Source organism: Mirounga leonina, unplaced genomic scaffold, assembly GCF_011800145.1.
Source record: "Mirounga leonina isolate KUSES-001 unplaced genomic scaffold, KU_Mleo_1.0 Mir_154, whole genome shotgun sequence".
In the NCBI taxonomy this organism is placed as follows: domain Eukaryota; kingdom Metazoa; phylum Chordata; class Mammalia; order Carnivora; family Phocidae; genus Mirounga; species Mirounga leonina.
In genome coordinates this window covers 20,832,220-20,848,740 of record NW_023270389.1, presented here as the reverse complement: position 1 = coordinate 20,848,740, position 16,521 = coordinate 20,832,220, and the positions used below count along the sequence as shown (strand labels likewise).

The window sequence follows — 16,521 nt, the reverse complement described above, 5'->3', positions numbered from 1 at the left end:
TTCCTCCGAATTGCTGCTCAAATGTCAACCCATATAAAATAGTAAATCTTGCCTCTACCTTATCCCGACACTGTCACTATTTTTTTCTGTATCACTTATTCACATCTGACACATTCATTCATCTTCTTCTTGTCCACCTCTTCCTACTCAATGAAGGCATGGCTCAATGCTTTGTTCACCCTGAATTCTGGCAACTAAAACAGTTATCACTGCCATGAAGTAAACAATAAATATTTGAATGAAATGTCCACCTAGGTGTCTTTCATGCCCCTTGATGTTACATGGCACATGTATAGCAAGAACCCTTTCAAACCAGTGTAACTGTCCTCTAGTATTTACAAATTGTTTTCTTAAGCCTGTTTCCTTTTTTCTTCACTTATTCACGTTAAATATCCTAAACTTTTCTTTAAGGTGTTTTCATTTTTACTGCAATCTCTAGGTCTTTGGGTTTTGCTTTTCTAGAGAGAACTACTACTGCACAAATTCCAGGCCACTAATTTGGTCCTCAAGATGGCCACTTCCCACTTTTACTACATTTTAATGTGTTGGGCTTTTAATTTACAGAAAGTTTACTTCACACTGTGAATTTCCTCATGTGCTTTTTTAAAATTAAAGTTGTCATCCATCTCCACCAGCAATTCTTTTTCACCACCACCCACTTCTGAATTTTTTTTTTTTTTTTTTTTTTTAGGCTTCTCTAGACTATTTTCCTTTGCTGACTCATTCACCCTTTGGCACAAGTCAAACTGTGGGACAGTCTGAGTGGCAATAAACCCACGGGCAATACAAGCAAGCCAGTTACCTCTGCTTCTGTGGGCTGAGGATGTGTTAACCAGCAAGCTGCCAGGACCCATACAAACAGGAACTGACAGCCTACCATGCAGTGGCCCAGACTACTAGGCTACTACTACTAGACTAGACTCTGAAGCTAGTCTTCCTAGTACCACCCATGTGGACTGCACTCTTTTCCTCTAACTCCATGAATCTTTGAGAGTGAGGTGCTCATATTCAAGCCACCTCCCTAGAACCCTGTTTAAGATGAAAGGTGCAACCCAGTTTAAATGTGGGTGGAAGGGAGAAGTACAGGGTGCTGACAGGATGAAGACACAAACTAGAGAAGAAACAATAATAGGGCAAAACTGATGATAGTGGGGGGAGGTTGTAGGAGAACACATATGAATAGACAAGTCCTTAGTGGATGACAGGACATTTAAATCACTGTAATAGGAGGAAAGAAAGATTATTATATGCACATGTTTTTGAGATATAGTACTGAGAATTCCATGGCTTGTTTCCTCCATTAAGAATAGGTAAGGTCATTTCTGGGTGAAGACAATGAAGTAAAGTGAGATCAGAGCTCCATCACACTTAACAACTAAAGAATTGGTAGGGGAGTGAGAAAAAAGGAAAAACAGTAAACCATCAGCCACCAAACAAGAAAAGACACACACCACCTCATGTTAACAAGGAAACCAAAGAAAGAAACATTCAGGTAAGATTTAGATTAGGCTCAAAATAACATCTAACCCACCTCACTGTAGGAAAAGAAAGCTGACAACATTCCAAGAATTCTCATCCAAAATCTAGAATAAAACAAACTGAAGATAAGAAGATGCCCATAGAAAAGTCAATGAAAAACCCTTTACAACCTCCAGTACTTCCAGGTATTCCTTTTTTCCAGTACCTGTAGCCACTTTGGGAACCATTCATGGTGTTCTCCCTCAGAAATGAGATGTACATACTAGGAGTTTGGGCATGTTATGGAACCTCAGAACAGAGTGGTGCTCAGGTCTTCCAAAAAAAGAATTTTATCCACTCCCAGTTATCATTGCACTACAGAAGAGGCAAAGAATACAAGAACTAGCCTGATGTGGGAACAAATTGGGGAAAACAAGACTCAGAGAAGGTAGAAAGGCTGTCAGAGAGGACTTAGTACAATAAAAGCCCTCATAATCTGTGCTAAAGGAACATGCACATAATTAAAAAAAAAAAGAAGTTAGAGGAGGACATTGAAATGATCTATATACCTTTAAAAAAAATCCTAAAATATCTAAATGTACATTCACTGATCTCTTGATACAAAGCCAATGATTTTGAGCATGGATCCTTTAAAGCTCATGCTATCCAGTTACGATTTTCTTGTTGCCATTGACCTGAGTCATAGCCTGTGGCTATCTTCCCTGCCACCCCTATTCTTGTCGTTCTGTTATTTCAACACTCACTTGAGTAACCGTGGTCTCAGATCTTTGACTCCAAAGAGCTCTTCTCCTATCTCAGTCACTTACAAGTTTTTGACTTTTCCTCAATATCCTATCACCTCTCTGAAATCTTGATTTTATATATCCCATCCTCTCTTCTCTTTCAGATTTACTTTTAGCTTCATTTCACTGACGTTTTCAGTTCATGGGTCAGCCCCACTTTCATACAATCCACAACCTCCTTTATATTGTTTATTCCTTGAAGAGCTAAGATTCCATATTCTGGTACTATAATCATCACTTGTGAATATCTTCACCACCCCGGCCTGCTTTTACTTCCATCAAAAGCTGAAAATCTATTTGCTTTCTCTACACCTGCAATCAAGCCACTCAATGCTGATGGAGAAATATCATACCACAGGTTTGCCTAGTTTCACTTAAATTTATGTATAAACCCCCAAAAGATACACACTGCCCAAATTCTACATTTTTTTCCCACTGAGTTGGAGTTCCCATATAATTTCTTCTTTCTCTTCAAATTCCTACATCAACTACATTAATGACCCTCAGTTTATTTCATCATCAGTAACCCTTACACTTCCTTTTTGTACTCAACGGTGTATAATGAAATAAAAACACATAACTAAGAATACAAATACTTTAAAACTGTTTTACAGTCAAAATGACCATAAACATTAGTGATGCCCAATTGGGCTAAAATAATCGAATAAGCCATGAGCAAGCTCATTTGATCTTCCCCAACCATTACACACACCAACTTGATAAAATTTCAAACTATTCCATTTTAAAGAAAGACATATTTATATTATTTAACAATTTTAAAGAGAAATTGATGCCATTACCATATTTACATTTTTAACATGGTATACTCCATGAACGCAGTTCTTCTGTGAGTGTAAATTACCATATTTTATCACAGCGAATGTTGTGTAACTCAATGGGTATCCATTTGGAAATTCTTGGTAAATCAAGTACAGTCCAAAAAAATATTCAAGTGTGATTAACCAAATCTGATTTCTTCTTTCTTATATAGCCTGAGCCCTATTTACATTAGTTGTGTAGTATAAATCAACATTCTCTGGATGATGAATTAATTATAAACTATAATTCTGTAACAAAGTACCTACAAATAATTATGACAGACTCAACAACACATCCTTCTCTAGAGCTACTTTTTATGTTAAACACCTGATCATTACACGATTAAATAAAAATGGAAAGTGTTTTAGAAAATAAGAGGAAAAAAAGCTTATTTGGCAATGTGCTGTTATATACTAGCACCTTTGAGCCTTGAAAAAAATCCAACAGCATCTACAACTCTTGCTATATCTATTTTAGTTATGTGAATGCTCATCTGCCTAAGAGCAGATAATCAAATGAACAGAAGAGCAGGATAAAACACATATTTAGTGGGCACTTATGAACTGAAAGGAAATTAAGTTTGAGTAGGGCCCATTAAATTCTTCATTAAAGGAATTCCGTTGCAAAAGAGTCACACATTATCACTGGCACAACCAGTAGGATGATGCTGTTAATGATTTGATTATATGCGCAGTACAGCTTGTTTTCAAACTATAAAATGTTAAAGTCAGGGTACTCAAACTGTAAAGATGATGTAATTTACCGGATACATTCTTAATTCTATTAAAACAATAAAGGAGACAGTAAACTGGACCATAAGCAAACTCAGCTCAATAGATGATGTGGCTTGTTACTTCTAGGAAGAACTATAATTCTCTACGTTATTTAACTCATTAACAGAAGACTATAAATGTACTTAACTCATTAGTTTTCAAAGTGAAAACTCACATTGCATTTATTTTCAAAACAGAAATACTATGCCTGAAAAATCTCATAAATCCTTTTATGGAAAGACGGTCATCATCCATATCCTACCCCATAATACAGTTTCTGTATTCTTGGTTGAGTGTGATTTTTTGGTTGGAGGGATGAAGAGCAGGGTAGAAGTGGGGTGGGAATGTCCCCAAGACTGTTGAAGTAAAGTACTACAAAATGTTTTATTTACAATTAAACTTTGAATGTAAAAATCCACTGAAATGGAGTAAGAATCACCGAACATTTTATCAGATCACATGGCCCAAATTTAAGCTCCATTCAAGAACCACTTTGCTTGAGAAAGAATACAAATTGGTGGCTAAACAATCATTTATAGTGCCTATACCATGTAAATGAACTACATTATATATAAAGCACTATAATCAAACTTGGAGGTTAAGTAACTTTTAGTAAACTTAAACTGGATAGAAAGGGAATTCAGTAGCAAACAAAATTCTCAGATACATCATTTACTTAAATTTGACATAGTAGCACCCCACTTTTTGAATTTTGGCAATAAAATTTCATTAGCTTTACTCATTTAAATGGCATACATTTATAACTCCCAAGATACTCTAATAAACACTACCTAAAATAATACATATAAGCCCAAACAGATCAATGACCTGGAAGTATTATTGCCTATTATGCATTTACTAAATGTAATTCTTTATACACCTATTATACATTTTCAATTTTTCCTTAGTTATTATTCCAACATATTAATATAGAAACCATGCTGGCACCACTATACAGCCAAATGTGGCAATGGACAGGCCAGAATATATAGGACACAGCATTTCAAAATTCCTAATCCAGTTCTTAATTTAAGTCAAATTCAAGGGGCGCCTGGGTGGCTCAGTCGTTAAGTCAAATTCAGTCATTTGTCCTTTTATAAAGTTAATTTACTATGGTTAGGGTAACCAGTTGAATATCAAATCCAAGTGAATAAAAATTCAGTCAAGTAATATTAAGGCGCATGTAATTAAATTTATTTTTCATGTTTTAATTTTGATTAGCTTTTATAATATTTATAAAATGCACTGCTGGTCTCAAAAACTAATTAGTTCAACAACTAAGACTCAGATAATCGTTATCTGACAAAGTGGCACTTTATTTCTGGCCACATATGTATATCCTATCATCATTTCTATTGTTAATACCAATAAAATGGAATTGTTATATAGTAAGAAATATGTCAACTAAATACGCCCTCCCCACCCTCCAAAAAAGAATGTATCGCTTTAACTTTGTTAGGAGTCACAAAAATTTTTATTTAGGAAAAATATTTCCTTTAATGTTTGATAATGAATTTTATTTAAATGAATAATTTACTTTTACTTTTCTGTGCAGACCAATTAAAAAGTATGCCTCTTTCCTTTCATAAGCAAACTCTAATTCTGCATGGCAGATAAGAAATTAATACTTTGCTTTCTTCTACCTTAAAAATTAATTACGAAATTTTCCTCATTATGAACTAGTTATTTCTGTATGGATTGTTGTCATGCTGCTGTTAAAAAAAAGTTAGTAAAAGATATGGACACATGGGAAACAAATCATAAACTGTAGTACTAGTTTATAATGAAATATATTAAACATTGTTTAAATATTAAACAGCAAAATACTCCTATATTAAATAAATAAGACTTGAATTTGTCATGTGGAACTATAGGCCAATACTATCAATAAGGGGGATGGTCTAGTGTAAAGGGTGGTCATCAAAAGAAAAAAAAAAGCAGGAAAGGAAAGAAAAGAAAAAAGAAAAAAAAAAGGAGAGGGGAGGAGAGGAGAGGAGGAAAGGAGATGAGGAGGAAACACAACATTTAATACTGGCATTGTTTTCAATAACATTAAATCAGTGATTCTCAATCCTTTCTGAACATGAAATTACCTAGAGAACTTTTTAAAAATACTGATGATCAGGTCTCAGCCCAAATTAAATCAGAATCAGGAATCGGGCAATAGTATATTTAAATGGTCCCCCAAATGATTCTAATGTGCAGTCAGGGTTGAGAGTTAATGACTGAAACCAACAAGCTTCTTAATGTTACCTGACTCAGAAGAGGGTCCTATGAATAAAGAAATGGAATTTTCTTTTACCAGTGGGACAAGACAAGGGTGTCTCCAGTTAACAGTAACTTCCGGGTAGGTCAAGTTTATTAATGCATACCTCATTTCCATTAAAATATCTGTGTATACCTCTTCATTCCCTGTAATTCTGTATTTTCAAACTCTAAGACCTAGTCAAAGTACTTTTTGTAATAAATCAGTCACACTGAAAAATCATTCATGCATATAAATTATTTACTGAATGCCTACTATGTGCAAGGCACAGTGATAGGTGCTGCTGTAGGACTTGGGAGTCATGAGATAATAATGATTGGCTGAAAAAAATTTGTTTTTGGAATTAGTGGCTATTAAATTAATTACATGGACCTAAATAAGGGACTGAAATACTGAAAAAAGAAAAAGAAAATAAGTACATACTAAGGGTCTGATTTTAAAATACATAGCACAGCATATTTGTACTTTTCCTAATGTTCCTTTACAGTATTTCCAGAAGCCTTTGAATATACATAAGGCAAATTCAAGATAGAAAAATAAACCCTGTTTAAAGTAGATGTTCCCAATTTTAACCACACTCTGTATCAAGTAAATTTCTTATATGACATAAGTATAAATACTAAAAATCTTTATAGAAAGGTAGTTCTTGTCCACTTGTAGTAGTCTTAACAAGTAATCTTACATTAAAATATCACAGATTCTAGTCCTCGACGATTTCATCATGGAGAAAGTTTATACAATACATAATTTATTTTGAAGACAGTTTATATGCTGAGAAATTCTAAAGTGAACAAATTTGAGTTCTCTTTTGTTTTCAAGAAGAGGATGCAAAGAAAGGAAGGGGGTAGAATCTGTTCAAACCTTATAAATATCCTACAATCTAATAATTTAAAATGCTGACTGCTTTTCTTAAGAACCTAGTGAATTCTATATGAATAAATATTTTTTCTATTCACTACTAGTATGGACTTTTGTGATTAAAAATAAATAGTAAGTGCTTCTCATTTTTATGATAGTATTAAATTTCAAAATGAGGCTAGGTAATGTCAGCATAACAAGGAGCTAAATGTTTACCAAAAAAAAAAAATGTTGACCTAAGAGAAATCACTTGGGGGGGGGGGCGAATAGAGGAAAAAAATGACACAAGATGAAAGATCAGCAACGATCCTAATGGCAAAAACTCTTTAAGGGAGTAGAGGTTCCAAGTTGCTTTTAAGTAATAAAAGATGAAATCAAGACTCAAGGAAAATGCTCATTCATTTGTACCTTGGATGCAACACTCCAAAGTAGAGAAGTAGTAAAATATTTTACTAAGTTAAAATATAGGTTTTATATTTTATACGATTTTGAACACGCACATAAAAATACCAGTGTTTTTATCTTGTTTCTGTTCAGACACTTAATTAAGCAAATGTGTTCTTTGGTGTCTGGGGGAGTTTATCAATATTTAGGGATAATGGAAGATAAGAACTCCAAGATCAACATGCCTAGAAACAGAAGTCTCAAAATCCTATGCCATACATATAAAGTAAGAATCAAAGGTGAACTTATGAGGAAAAAAAAGAAAGTTAAAGTTACACTGCAGTAGGACTAATACATTTCCTTCCCCCAAACATACTCTGGCTCCCAAAATAAAAAGTACTATAGCCTAACAGGTTTTTAATCTGTGTTTTGAGATTTTTCAAGTGGAAAGATAGCACAGATAGAAATATCATTCTAAGTTTTAAAATCACCAAAGTCAGTGAGAAGAATGTACATTCATTAAATGTATTCATTTTAAGTAAATAAGTCTTGGAAAGGCTGAACAGTTCAACCAAAGCTTAAGAATTGTTCTTGATTTTTCATTTTTCTTTTTTAAATAAAGAATAAGTATAGGTATAGTATACAACAGTTGACATTCTGATTCATTCAAAATAGTCACATCCCTTTGCTAGTTTTGGAAGTTCCAGAGACTAAAATTTAATATCATTCATAACATAGTATTTTCAATAAAAGGAATTATAGAGCAATGAAAAATCAGAAGCAAGATGGCCTAAAGAGCCTTTTAACCTCTAAATATACACACGTTTATAACCTGTATTTATTTTCTAAAGAAACAAATTTTGAGTAATGCTAATTTAACCAATGGAGAAAAAACTTCTATCAAAATATACAATTTCCATTACAGACTAGAAGGCTAATATTAAAAAAATAGTTGTAAGCCAAAAAGTTTGCTTATATGGATGACAAGCATCATCCCTTTGAAGCATAAAGCATCAAATAAGGTCTTATAAAAGATCGATTTGTGACCTTCTTCATTTGTAAGTTCTTGATAAATTCATAAAGCTTGAGTCTCAGTCTTTAGGTCAAGGTATATCCATGCTTCTTAATCCAGATCTCCAGAAAAAGGGGAAACCAAGTAAAATTCAGAATCTCAAGTGGGATTTATGCTTTACCATGTACCTGAAAAATAATATTATAATAGGTTATAATGATTACAGGAATTGTAGGATTTTTAGAATATTACATGTAAAAATAAGTTAACATTTTAACTTAAAATTCAAAAATGTACAGGATGTTTTGTTTTCTAAAAAACTGGAAACCTGATACTGTACTTTGGAAATACAGAATAAGAACTTCTGAAGCCAGAAAAAACATCCCTCTTATTAAATTCTATAATCTCAGAGCTTCTGGCTAGAATAATAAATGTTTCTCTTTAATATATTATCAGTTAGAATCACTGGGTTACCTCAGTCACCTCTGACTTTGGAAAACCCTTAATATTCAGCAAGAGACTTACACCAAGAAAGTGACAGATTTTAAAGAGCACCTCAACAAGAATAAATTTAGTGGTATTATGATCATATGCTGTTCTTAAATTTTCCAATTATAAAACTGATGTTACTGTAAAAGGGCTTTAAGAATCCTATTTATAATAGTAATTAAAATAAATTCAAAAACTGAATTCCTTTCACAAGCTACCCATAACAAATCCAGTCAGTGACCTTTTGATGCAAACAAAAAAAAAAAACAAAACAAAAAACTATAGGGATCACTTAATCCAAGCCTCTTGGACAGACAAAAAACAAGGTTCAGAAAGGTCACAGTTCATTAGAGCCAGATCACAAAAAGAGAATTAAAATCTAGGTCTTCCGACCCAGAGTTTACTGTTCTTTCTAACCAGGTATACACACTTTCTCCATCTGTTTCTAAGATCAGTATAACAAAGACATTTGTTAATTATCTACTGGATCATCAAATCAGACAATGTTCGAAAAGGGGAACTGGGGGATATGTTCACAACTTTAATGAACTTAAAATCTAACTGAGGAGAAAGGAAAATTACTACAATAAAGCAGAAGTAAGTGCATTTTAGGATCAGAATTACCTATCCAATGTTTCCCAGAACCGTAAGAAAACTGGTCTATCCAAATGACGTTTGTGATAGCTGAGTTCTAATACTGTTACATCCCATTTCTGAACGTTTGGATCTAGACGAACTTCATCATATTTGAGATGGAAGGCTTTAACTATATGGGGGGAAATAATATTTTTTATTCAAACTGCAATCAAAATTATAAAAATATTTTACAAAAGAATAAAAATATCCAATATAGACATTAACCAAAAAACTAAACCAAACAAAAAACTTTAAAAAAATCAAACTTTCTTCAACCAAATGAAGCTACATCATAACGAAAGTGATCTTTGAAATAGATGCTAATAAGCACTGTGGCATCCTCAAAAACATTCAATTCAACAAATACCTACTGAGGGTTTATACATGGCAGCCACTGGGACTGAAATGAGGAATAAGGTAAGATAAAACACATACGTTCTGGGTGAAGGATAAGAAGAAGAAGAAACACCTATTCAAATACAGTATGATAAAGGTGTAGTATATCACAAAAACATAAGAGTACCTTACCCAGACCAAGGAATTCAGAAAAGCTTACATAGGTAACGATCTCTAATCTAAGATCTAAAGCTTGAGTAAGAATTAGGCAAACACAGAACAAAAGTGACCCAGTTAGCCAAGAACATGCTCAAAGAGAAAATGGTTTCATCTAGGAACTAAAGAAATTTAGTGGAACTGCATCATACAAAGTAATGTAAAAAATGGGTAAAAGGTAAGACCACAGATTCAGAACAATGTTGGCCATGTAGGCCATAGTAAGGGGTTTGGACTTTTATCTAAGAGATAGGGAGAATCACTGCAAAGTGTTTAGCAGTGACTACTGATACAATTCAGTAATCTAGAGAAGAGATTTGCTCAACTGGGAGAAGATATATTCCTGGCAAGAAAAAGATTCAAGAAATAATTAGGGAGTAAGAACTAACGGAACTTGGTAAGAAATGATGAAAAGGGAAAAAGAAAAATTTGGAAAGCCTTGTGAGAAGGTTACCTAGAAGTAGATAATTAAATGATATAAAAAGTGAGTCTAGCAAAGATCCATAAGAGGATTTCAGGCAGACGGAACAGCTAGTAAAAAGGTTCTGAAATGAAAGCAAGCTTGGCACACTCTATAAACAAGTATAACTTCTTTTGTAGGCAATGTCCTATACGTAGAATTTGGCTATGGTAAAAAATACGAATTTATTCCAAATATGATAGTAAGCCACTAGAAAGTTTAGAGTAAGAAGGTGAAATTATCCGGTTTTCATTTTTAACAGTTAATTCTGGGTTTTGGGCAAATAAAAGACTAGGGCAAAACCTCTTAAATACAGTATATTGCAAAAGGTTAACAAATGGACCAAAAAGTATTACTTTCAATCGTTCTCTCTCTCTGATCATCCAGTTGAATCAACCTGGCTAGTTTATTTTGCAATCAATTTACCATCTGTGAAGTTTTTGTTTTACATGTACACATGTAAGATGTTTAGCTTTTCTTTCAATTTACTTTTTTTCTAGCATATAAGATATAACTGTTACTATCATTATCATCTAGTATTAGAGGTCTTCTGATTGACTTTGTTAATTTTTTTGATAGCTACTTTATGGACTGCTTGTTCCATACTGCTGGCTGGCCTACTGGCTTTCGATGTTAATAATGAATCGAATGAAGTATAATTCTTTTTTTTTTTTAAGAGTTTATTTATTTGACAGAGAGAGTAAGAGAGATCACAAGTAGGCAGAGTGGCAGGCAGAGGGAGATGAAGAAGCAGACTCCCCTCTGAGCAGAGAGGTCGATGCAGGGCTCGATCCCAGACACCCAGGATCATGACCTGAGCTGAAGGCAGATGCTTAACTGACTGAGCCGCCCAGGTGCCCCCAAAGTATAATTCTTGATGGAAATTCAAAATGAATCATTTGTGCCCACAAAAAGAAACATATAAACATTACTTCAGAATTATTATGCTTTTATATAATTAAAAGGTCCCCTCATCAGACACATTATTCATTTTGAATTTAATTCAATTTAATAAATTTAAACTGAATCATTAGAAGGGCTATATATTATAGTTTGAGAAAACCCATTTTCAAAATATTTATCTGTATAAAAAATTTTAATTTTTAAAATTTTTAAATTAAAGTCAACATTTCAATACTTCCTGTTTTCCTTACTACGTTTCACTTCTAATTTTCTCAATATGATGTGCTTTAAATCATTCTTTTAAAAAATATTTATCTATTTATCTATCTATTTATTTAGAGAATGGATGGAAGGGCAGAGGGAGAGAGAGAATCTCAAGCAGACTCCCTGCTGAGTGATGAGCACGATGCAGGGCTCAATCTCATGACTCTGAGATCATGACCTGAGCCGAAATTAAGAGTCAGATGCTCAACGAACGGACTGAGCCACCCATGCGCCCCTAAATCATTCTTTTTTGAAGACTTTATTTATTTATTTGAGAGAGAGAGAGCACGAGCACACAAGCCAAGGAGGAGGCAGAGGGACAGGGACAAGGAGACTCCCCGCTGACCAAGGAGCTCGACGCAGGGCTCAATCTTGGGACTCTAGGGAAATGACCTGAGCCAAATGCAGACCCTTAACCAACTGCACCACCCAGGTACCCCTCATTCTGAAAAATATATTAGTTATATTTTAAAAAAATTTATCTAAAGCTATAAAAGCCTACAGTCCCCCACTCCTTAATTTCAATAGATTTAGTTTAAGTAGTATTTATTTTTCCACCAGAATAGACAACTTTTAAAATTTAAGGTGAAACGTGAGGGGCGTCTGGGTGGCTCAGTCGGTTAAGCGGCTGCCTTTGGTCCAGGTCATGATTCCAGGGTCCTGGGATTGAGCCCCACGTTGGGCTCCCTGCTGAGCGGGGAGCCTGCTTCTCCCTCTACTTCTACCTGCCACTCCCCCTGCTTGTACTCTAATAAAATAAAATAAAAAATCTTAAAAAAAAGGTGAAACGTGAGAGTCCAAAAAGTTTAAATCACAAATGAGAAAGCATAAGGTTTCTCTAATCATACAATATATTTTATTAGCATGAAGGATAGGTGGCAAGCAAACTTACACCAAGACATTACTATAAAACATCTTTCTTATTCAAAAAAAGACTTTTAGTTTTTAATCCTCAGCAAAAAATAGAACAAACGAACTTCTTTTATAAGAAAGCCAGTTATCTGGGGCGCCTGGGTGTTTCAGATGGTTAAGTGTCTGCCTTCGGCTCAGGTCATGATCCCAGGGTCCTGGGATTGAGTCCCACATCGGGCTCCCTGCTCCTTGGAAGCCTGCTTCTCCCTCTGCTTCTCTCTCTCTCTCTGTCTCTCATGAATAAATAAATAAAATCTTTAAAAACAAAAACAAAAAGCAAGCCAGTCATCTATCTGGTAGCACAATGAATACTAAAGCAAAATACTTCACACGATTCAGAATTGTTCATTTTTTGCAAACTGCATGAATCTCGTCATTATTTTACAGGAACAAAGAAGTAAAAAAAAAAAAAAGAGACAATGCTCTTGAATAATATTTAGTAGGTACAATGATGGCATGTCAGGTGACAAACGGGCAACATAATATAGATACTCATGAAAAAATTTTCTCATTGGTAACTAGCATTTTTTTACAAATCAATACTTAATACCTTCTCTAAAATTCTGTATTCTATTATGCAATATGAAGAAAATATAAGTTTTTACCAGGGCCCATACAGATGCTCAGTTTTCTCCCATGCTATATAGATGTTACTATTTTCTATGTGTGTTATGGGGGAAAGGGTGAAAACCTAGAAATGGCAGAGTAAAAAGCAAGGAGACCAAATAAGAGCTAAAAGGTAATATATTCCTAAATTTGTGGCTTAGGAAAATTACAAAAGAAACTAACTGAGAAAAAGAAACAGTGTGAGAATGAGGAAGAGTACAAGACAATTCCATTTGGAACAGGCTGAGTCTGATGTACCAACAGGACCTCTCAGAGGAGTTCTCTCGTAATTAGTGAGATATATAGACCCAGAATATAAAGAGACTTCACTTAGAATAAGGGGAGGATTTTAGATGGTAATTGAAAACTACCAGATCTCCTTGAGAGAGTTATCTATAATAAAGGAGAAGAGAAACTAGACAAAGAGGTAGCGGAAAGCCAGAGGAAAAGTAGCTAGAGAATCTGAGAAAGAGTAACAAGCCCTTGGAAAAGAACATTTTAAAAAGGAAGAAATGAATGAAGAGAATCAAATTCTGATAAGGATGTCAAAAGTATCTAATATCTGAGTCACTGGTAAGTTTGGTGAGAATAGTTTAGTGAAGAGCAAGAGAGCCAAACAGCTAATTGAGAACTGAATAGAAAATGAGTTAGTAGAGACAATTCAAAAGAGGAGCTAGAGTTGAGGTCAAGAGAAAGTTTTAAGATGGAAGGGGCAAGAAGAGTACTTTCATTTTAAATGCTGATAGAAGCAAGAGCTTAAAGAAGGAAGACTGAAAAGAAATAATTTATGGAAGAAAATCATAATTGGTAACTGTATAAAAAAGTCTCTTCTTATCTAAATTTCAGAAGACTAACAATCTGACCAAAAGAAATTACAACATCATTACATTCTGTATAAAATTTAGGCAGCATTTACATCTTGAAGACATTATAATCATTTTTTTTTTTTTTGCAACACTATTCAAAAAGGCAAGCAAGTAGGTAAAACATTCGTGTTCACGGACATTTCACTTTCATTAAAATTCCCATTCACTCTATATCTTTAACTTTCTATTTATCAACCCTGTGCATTATTCAAGTTTCAGAAATAACAAAAATCTATCACAATATTAGTAATATTAGAATCATTGTCTAAAATGAATGAAAGTAGAGAATAAAGGATTAAAACTTCCAAGCTTGGGCAGTTTCCATCTTGGAAGAATGGTGGTAACCACTAACAAAGCTGAGGTTGCTTTAAAAAAAAAAAAAAAAGGCTGGATTTTACAGTAGCACAATCTATATTCATAATAACTGAAGTTGTCATTTCTAATAAACATACTTGTTTCCTAAGAATGTTTTTTAAAAAAACAATTTTACTACAGTTACTAACTTAATTGGGTACTCAAATTAAATAATAATTGGAATATCTCTACTGCAAAAACCAGAGTAAATTAATCTACGTTTAGTGTATCTCACTATACCAATACACCAAAAGATCTCAGCCACATGAAATATTCATTTAACAGATATCTACTGAATGCTTCCCCTAGCCAGGCACTCTTCTGTGATGACAATTCAAGGGTAAACAAGGCAGAAAAGGCTCCTCCCACCAAGGAACTTGGCCTTATAGCCAGGGAAGACTTACAGTAAAGGTATAAATAAGATAACATCAAACATGTAAGTACTATTATGAAAATAAAAGAGCTTAAAGAGTAACTGGAAGGAAGTAATGGCTATTTCCAGGCTCGCCAGAGAAGGATTCTCTGAAGAACAGAATACTTGAACTTAGACTTCAGTGAAAAGAAAAAGCCAAACATGCTACAATCATTCTAGACAATGGAAATAGCTGGTAAAGGTCACATGGTACTTTAAGTCCTAGCTACACATTACTGTTCAGCGGAAGTCAACCCATTTAAAAACTGGCCATCAGTTTTAATAAAAATCTGTGGATGTGCAACAATATTAATGCTTTTTAAGTGACCTAATGTAGGGAATGGGAGATAATTCACTTTTAGATATAAGTACACAAAAAAATATTAATGTTCAAAAAAAGACTTTAAAAATATTTCACAGGTGCTTAAAAATTAGCATATGTTAATGGAATCCTTTGATATACACATCATATATGAAGAGCCATAAATGGCTTTCTCTTAAAGCAAGACCATTTCTATATTGGATAAGCAGTAAATAATAAAGAGAATCTTACTTTTAGCAAATATGTCAACTGGTGATCCATCAGGCAAAAGCCATGGCCAACCTTTGAACTGCCATGCAGGACCTTGCACAAAAACTGCTACAACCCGATCCCTATAAAGAGAAAAGGGGCAGGGTGGTTAGAGCTCCAGGGTTGAGACAATACCTCAAATATGAAATTTGATTACTGTAAATTCTTAAGGAAAGGACTCAACTGCCCATGTGATATAATCTACTGTCAACAAATCTGTGAGGCAAATTACATAACTCTTTGTTATAATGTTATCATTAGAGCACACTAATGATTGCTAAACTTTCCATGCATCTGTTTTTGCACCTAAGCCTTTTAAACATAATTACACACACAATCCTTATATGCAATCTTTTTAACCTTTAATCTGCCCTTCTCCTAGAATAAGGGCCCACTTTTCCAATGTGATAGGGAACAAGATTTGATCTATTAATTGAAAAAGTTGGTTTTAAAAGAAAATCATCTAAAATTCAAATACATCTGAAATGCTTTACTCTAATTAAAAACATTATAAATTATAGTAATTCACCAATCATTTTATTTTATAAAGCCCCAAGGCCTTATTTCTGAGTTCTGATTATTTGGAAAGTAATCTTGGGTAGAAAAACCATCAAACTTTAATTTTTCCAATTGTTTACATTTCACTCACCCTAAATTCTATTAGCATTTTCTTTTCTTTTCTAAGTAGGCCCCACGCCCAACGTGGAGCCCAACCTGGGACTTGAACTCACAACTCTGAGATCAAGACCTGAGCTGAGATAAAGAGTTGGACACTTAACTGAGCCACCCAGGCACCCCATTAGTGTTTTTTTAAAGCAACTTGTCGGGGCGCCTGAGTGGCTCAGTCGTTGAGCATCTGCCTTCGGCTCGGGTCATGGTCCTAGGGTCCTGGGATGGAGCCCCGCATTGGGCTTCCTGCTTGGTGGGAGGCCTGGCTCTCCCTCTCCCACTCCCCCTGCTTGTGTTCCCTCTCTCTGTCAAATAAAATCTTTAAAAAATAAAAAATACAAAATAAAGCAACTTGTCTTTCCAACCACTCAACTCTGTTTTCCTAAAAAGAACAAATCTTTCTCTATGCCCTCATATTTTTCATTAGTTCACAAAATATTTAATTAAATTGAGA

The 16,521-nt window shown here is 34.2% G+C and overlaps 1 protein-coding gene across 2 annotated transcripts in view; it reads right to left on the bottom strand.

Moving 5' to 3' along the window:
• Positions 1-1,681: 1,681 nt before the first annotated feature.
• The window catches only part of CDC73 (cell division cycle 73), a 113,255-nt gene continuing 98,415 nt past the window's right edge, over positions 1,682-16,521 (bottom strand). Inside the window, exons 15-17 of one of the 2 annotated variants that reach the window (XM_035010158.1) lie at positions 15,381-15,481; positions 9,487-9,628; positions 1,682-8,561 (exon numbers count right to left, since the gene is read on the bottom strand). In XM_035010158.1, the coding sequence (XP_034866049.1) occupies positions 8,525-8,561; positions 9,487-9,628; positions 15,381-15,481 (280 nt within the window). In that variant the 3' untranslated portion in view covers positions 1,682-8,524. The remainder of the gene's footprint in view (positions 8,562-9,486; positions 9,629-15,380; positions 15,482-16,521) is intronic. The other variant, XM_035010159.1, reaches the window with a different exon arrangement.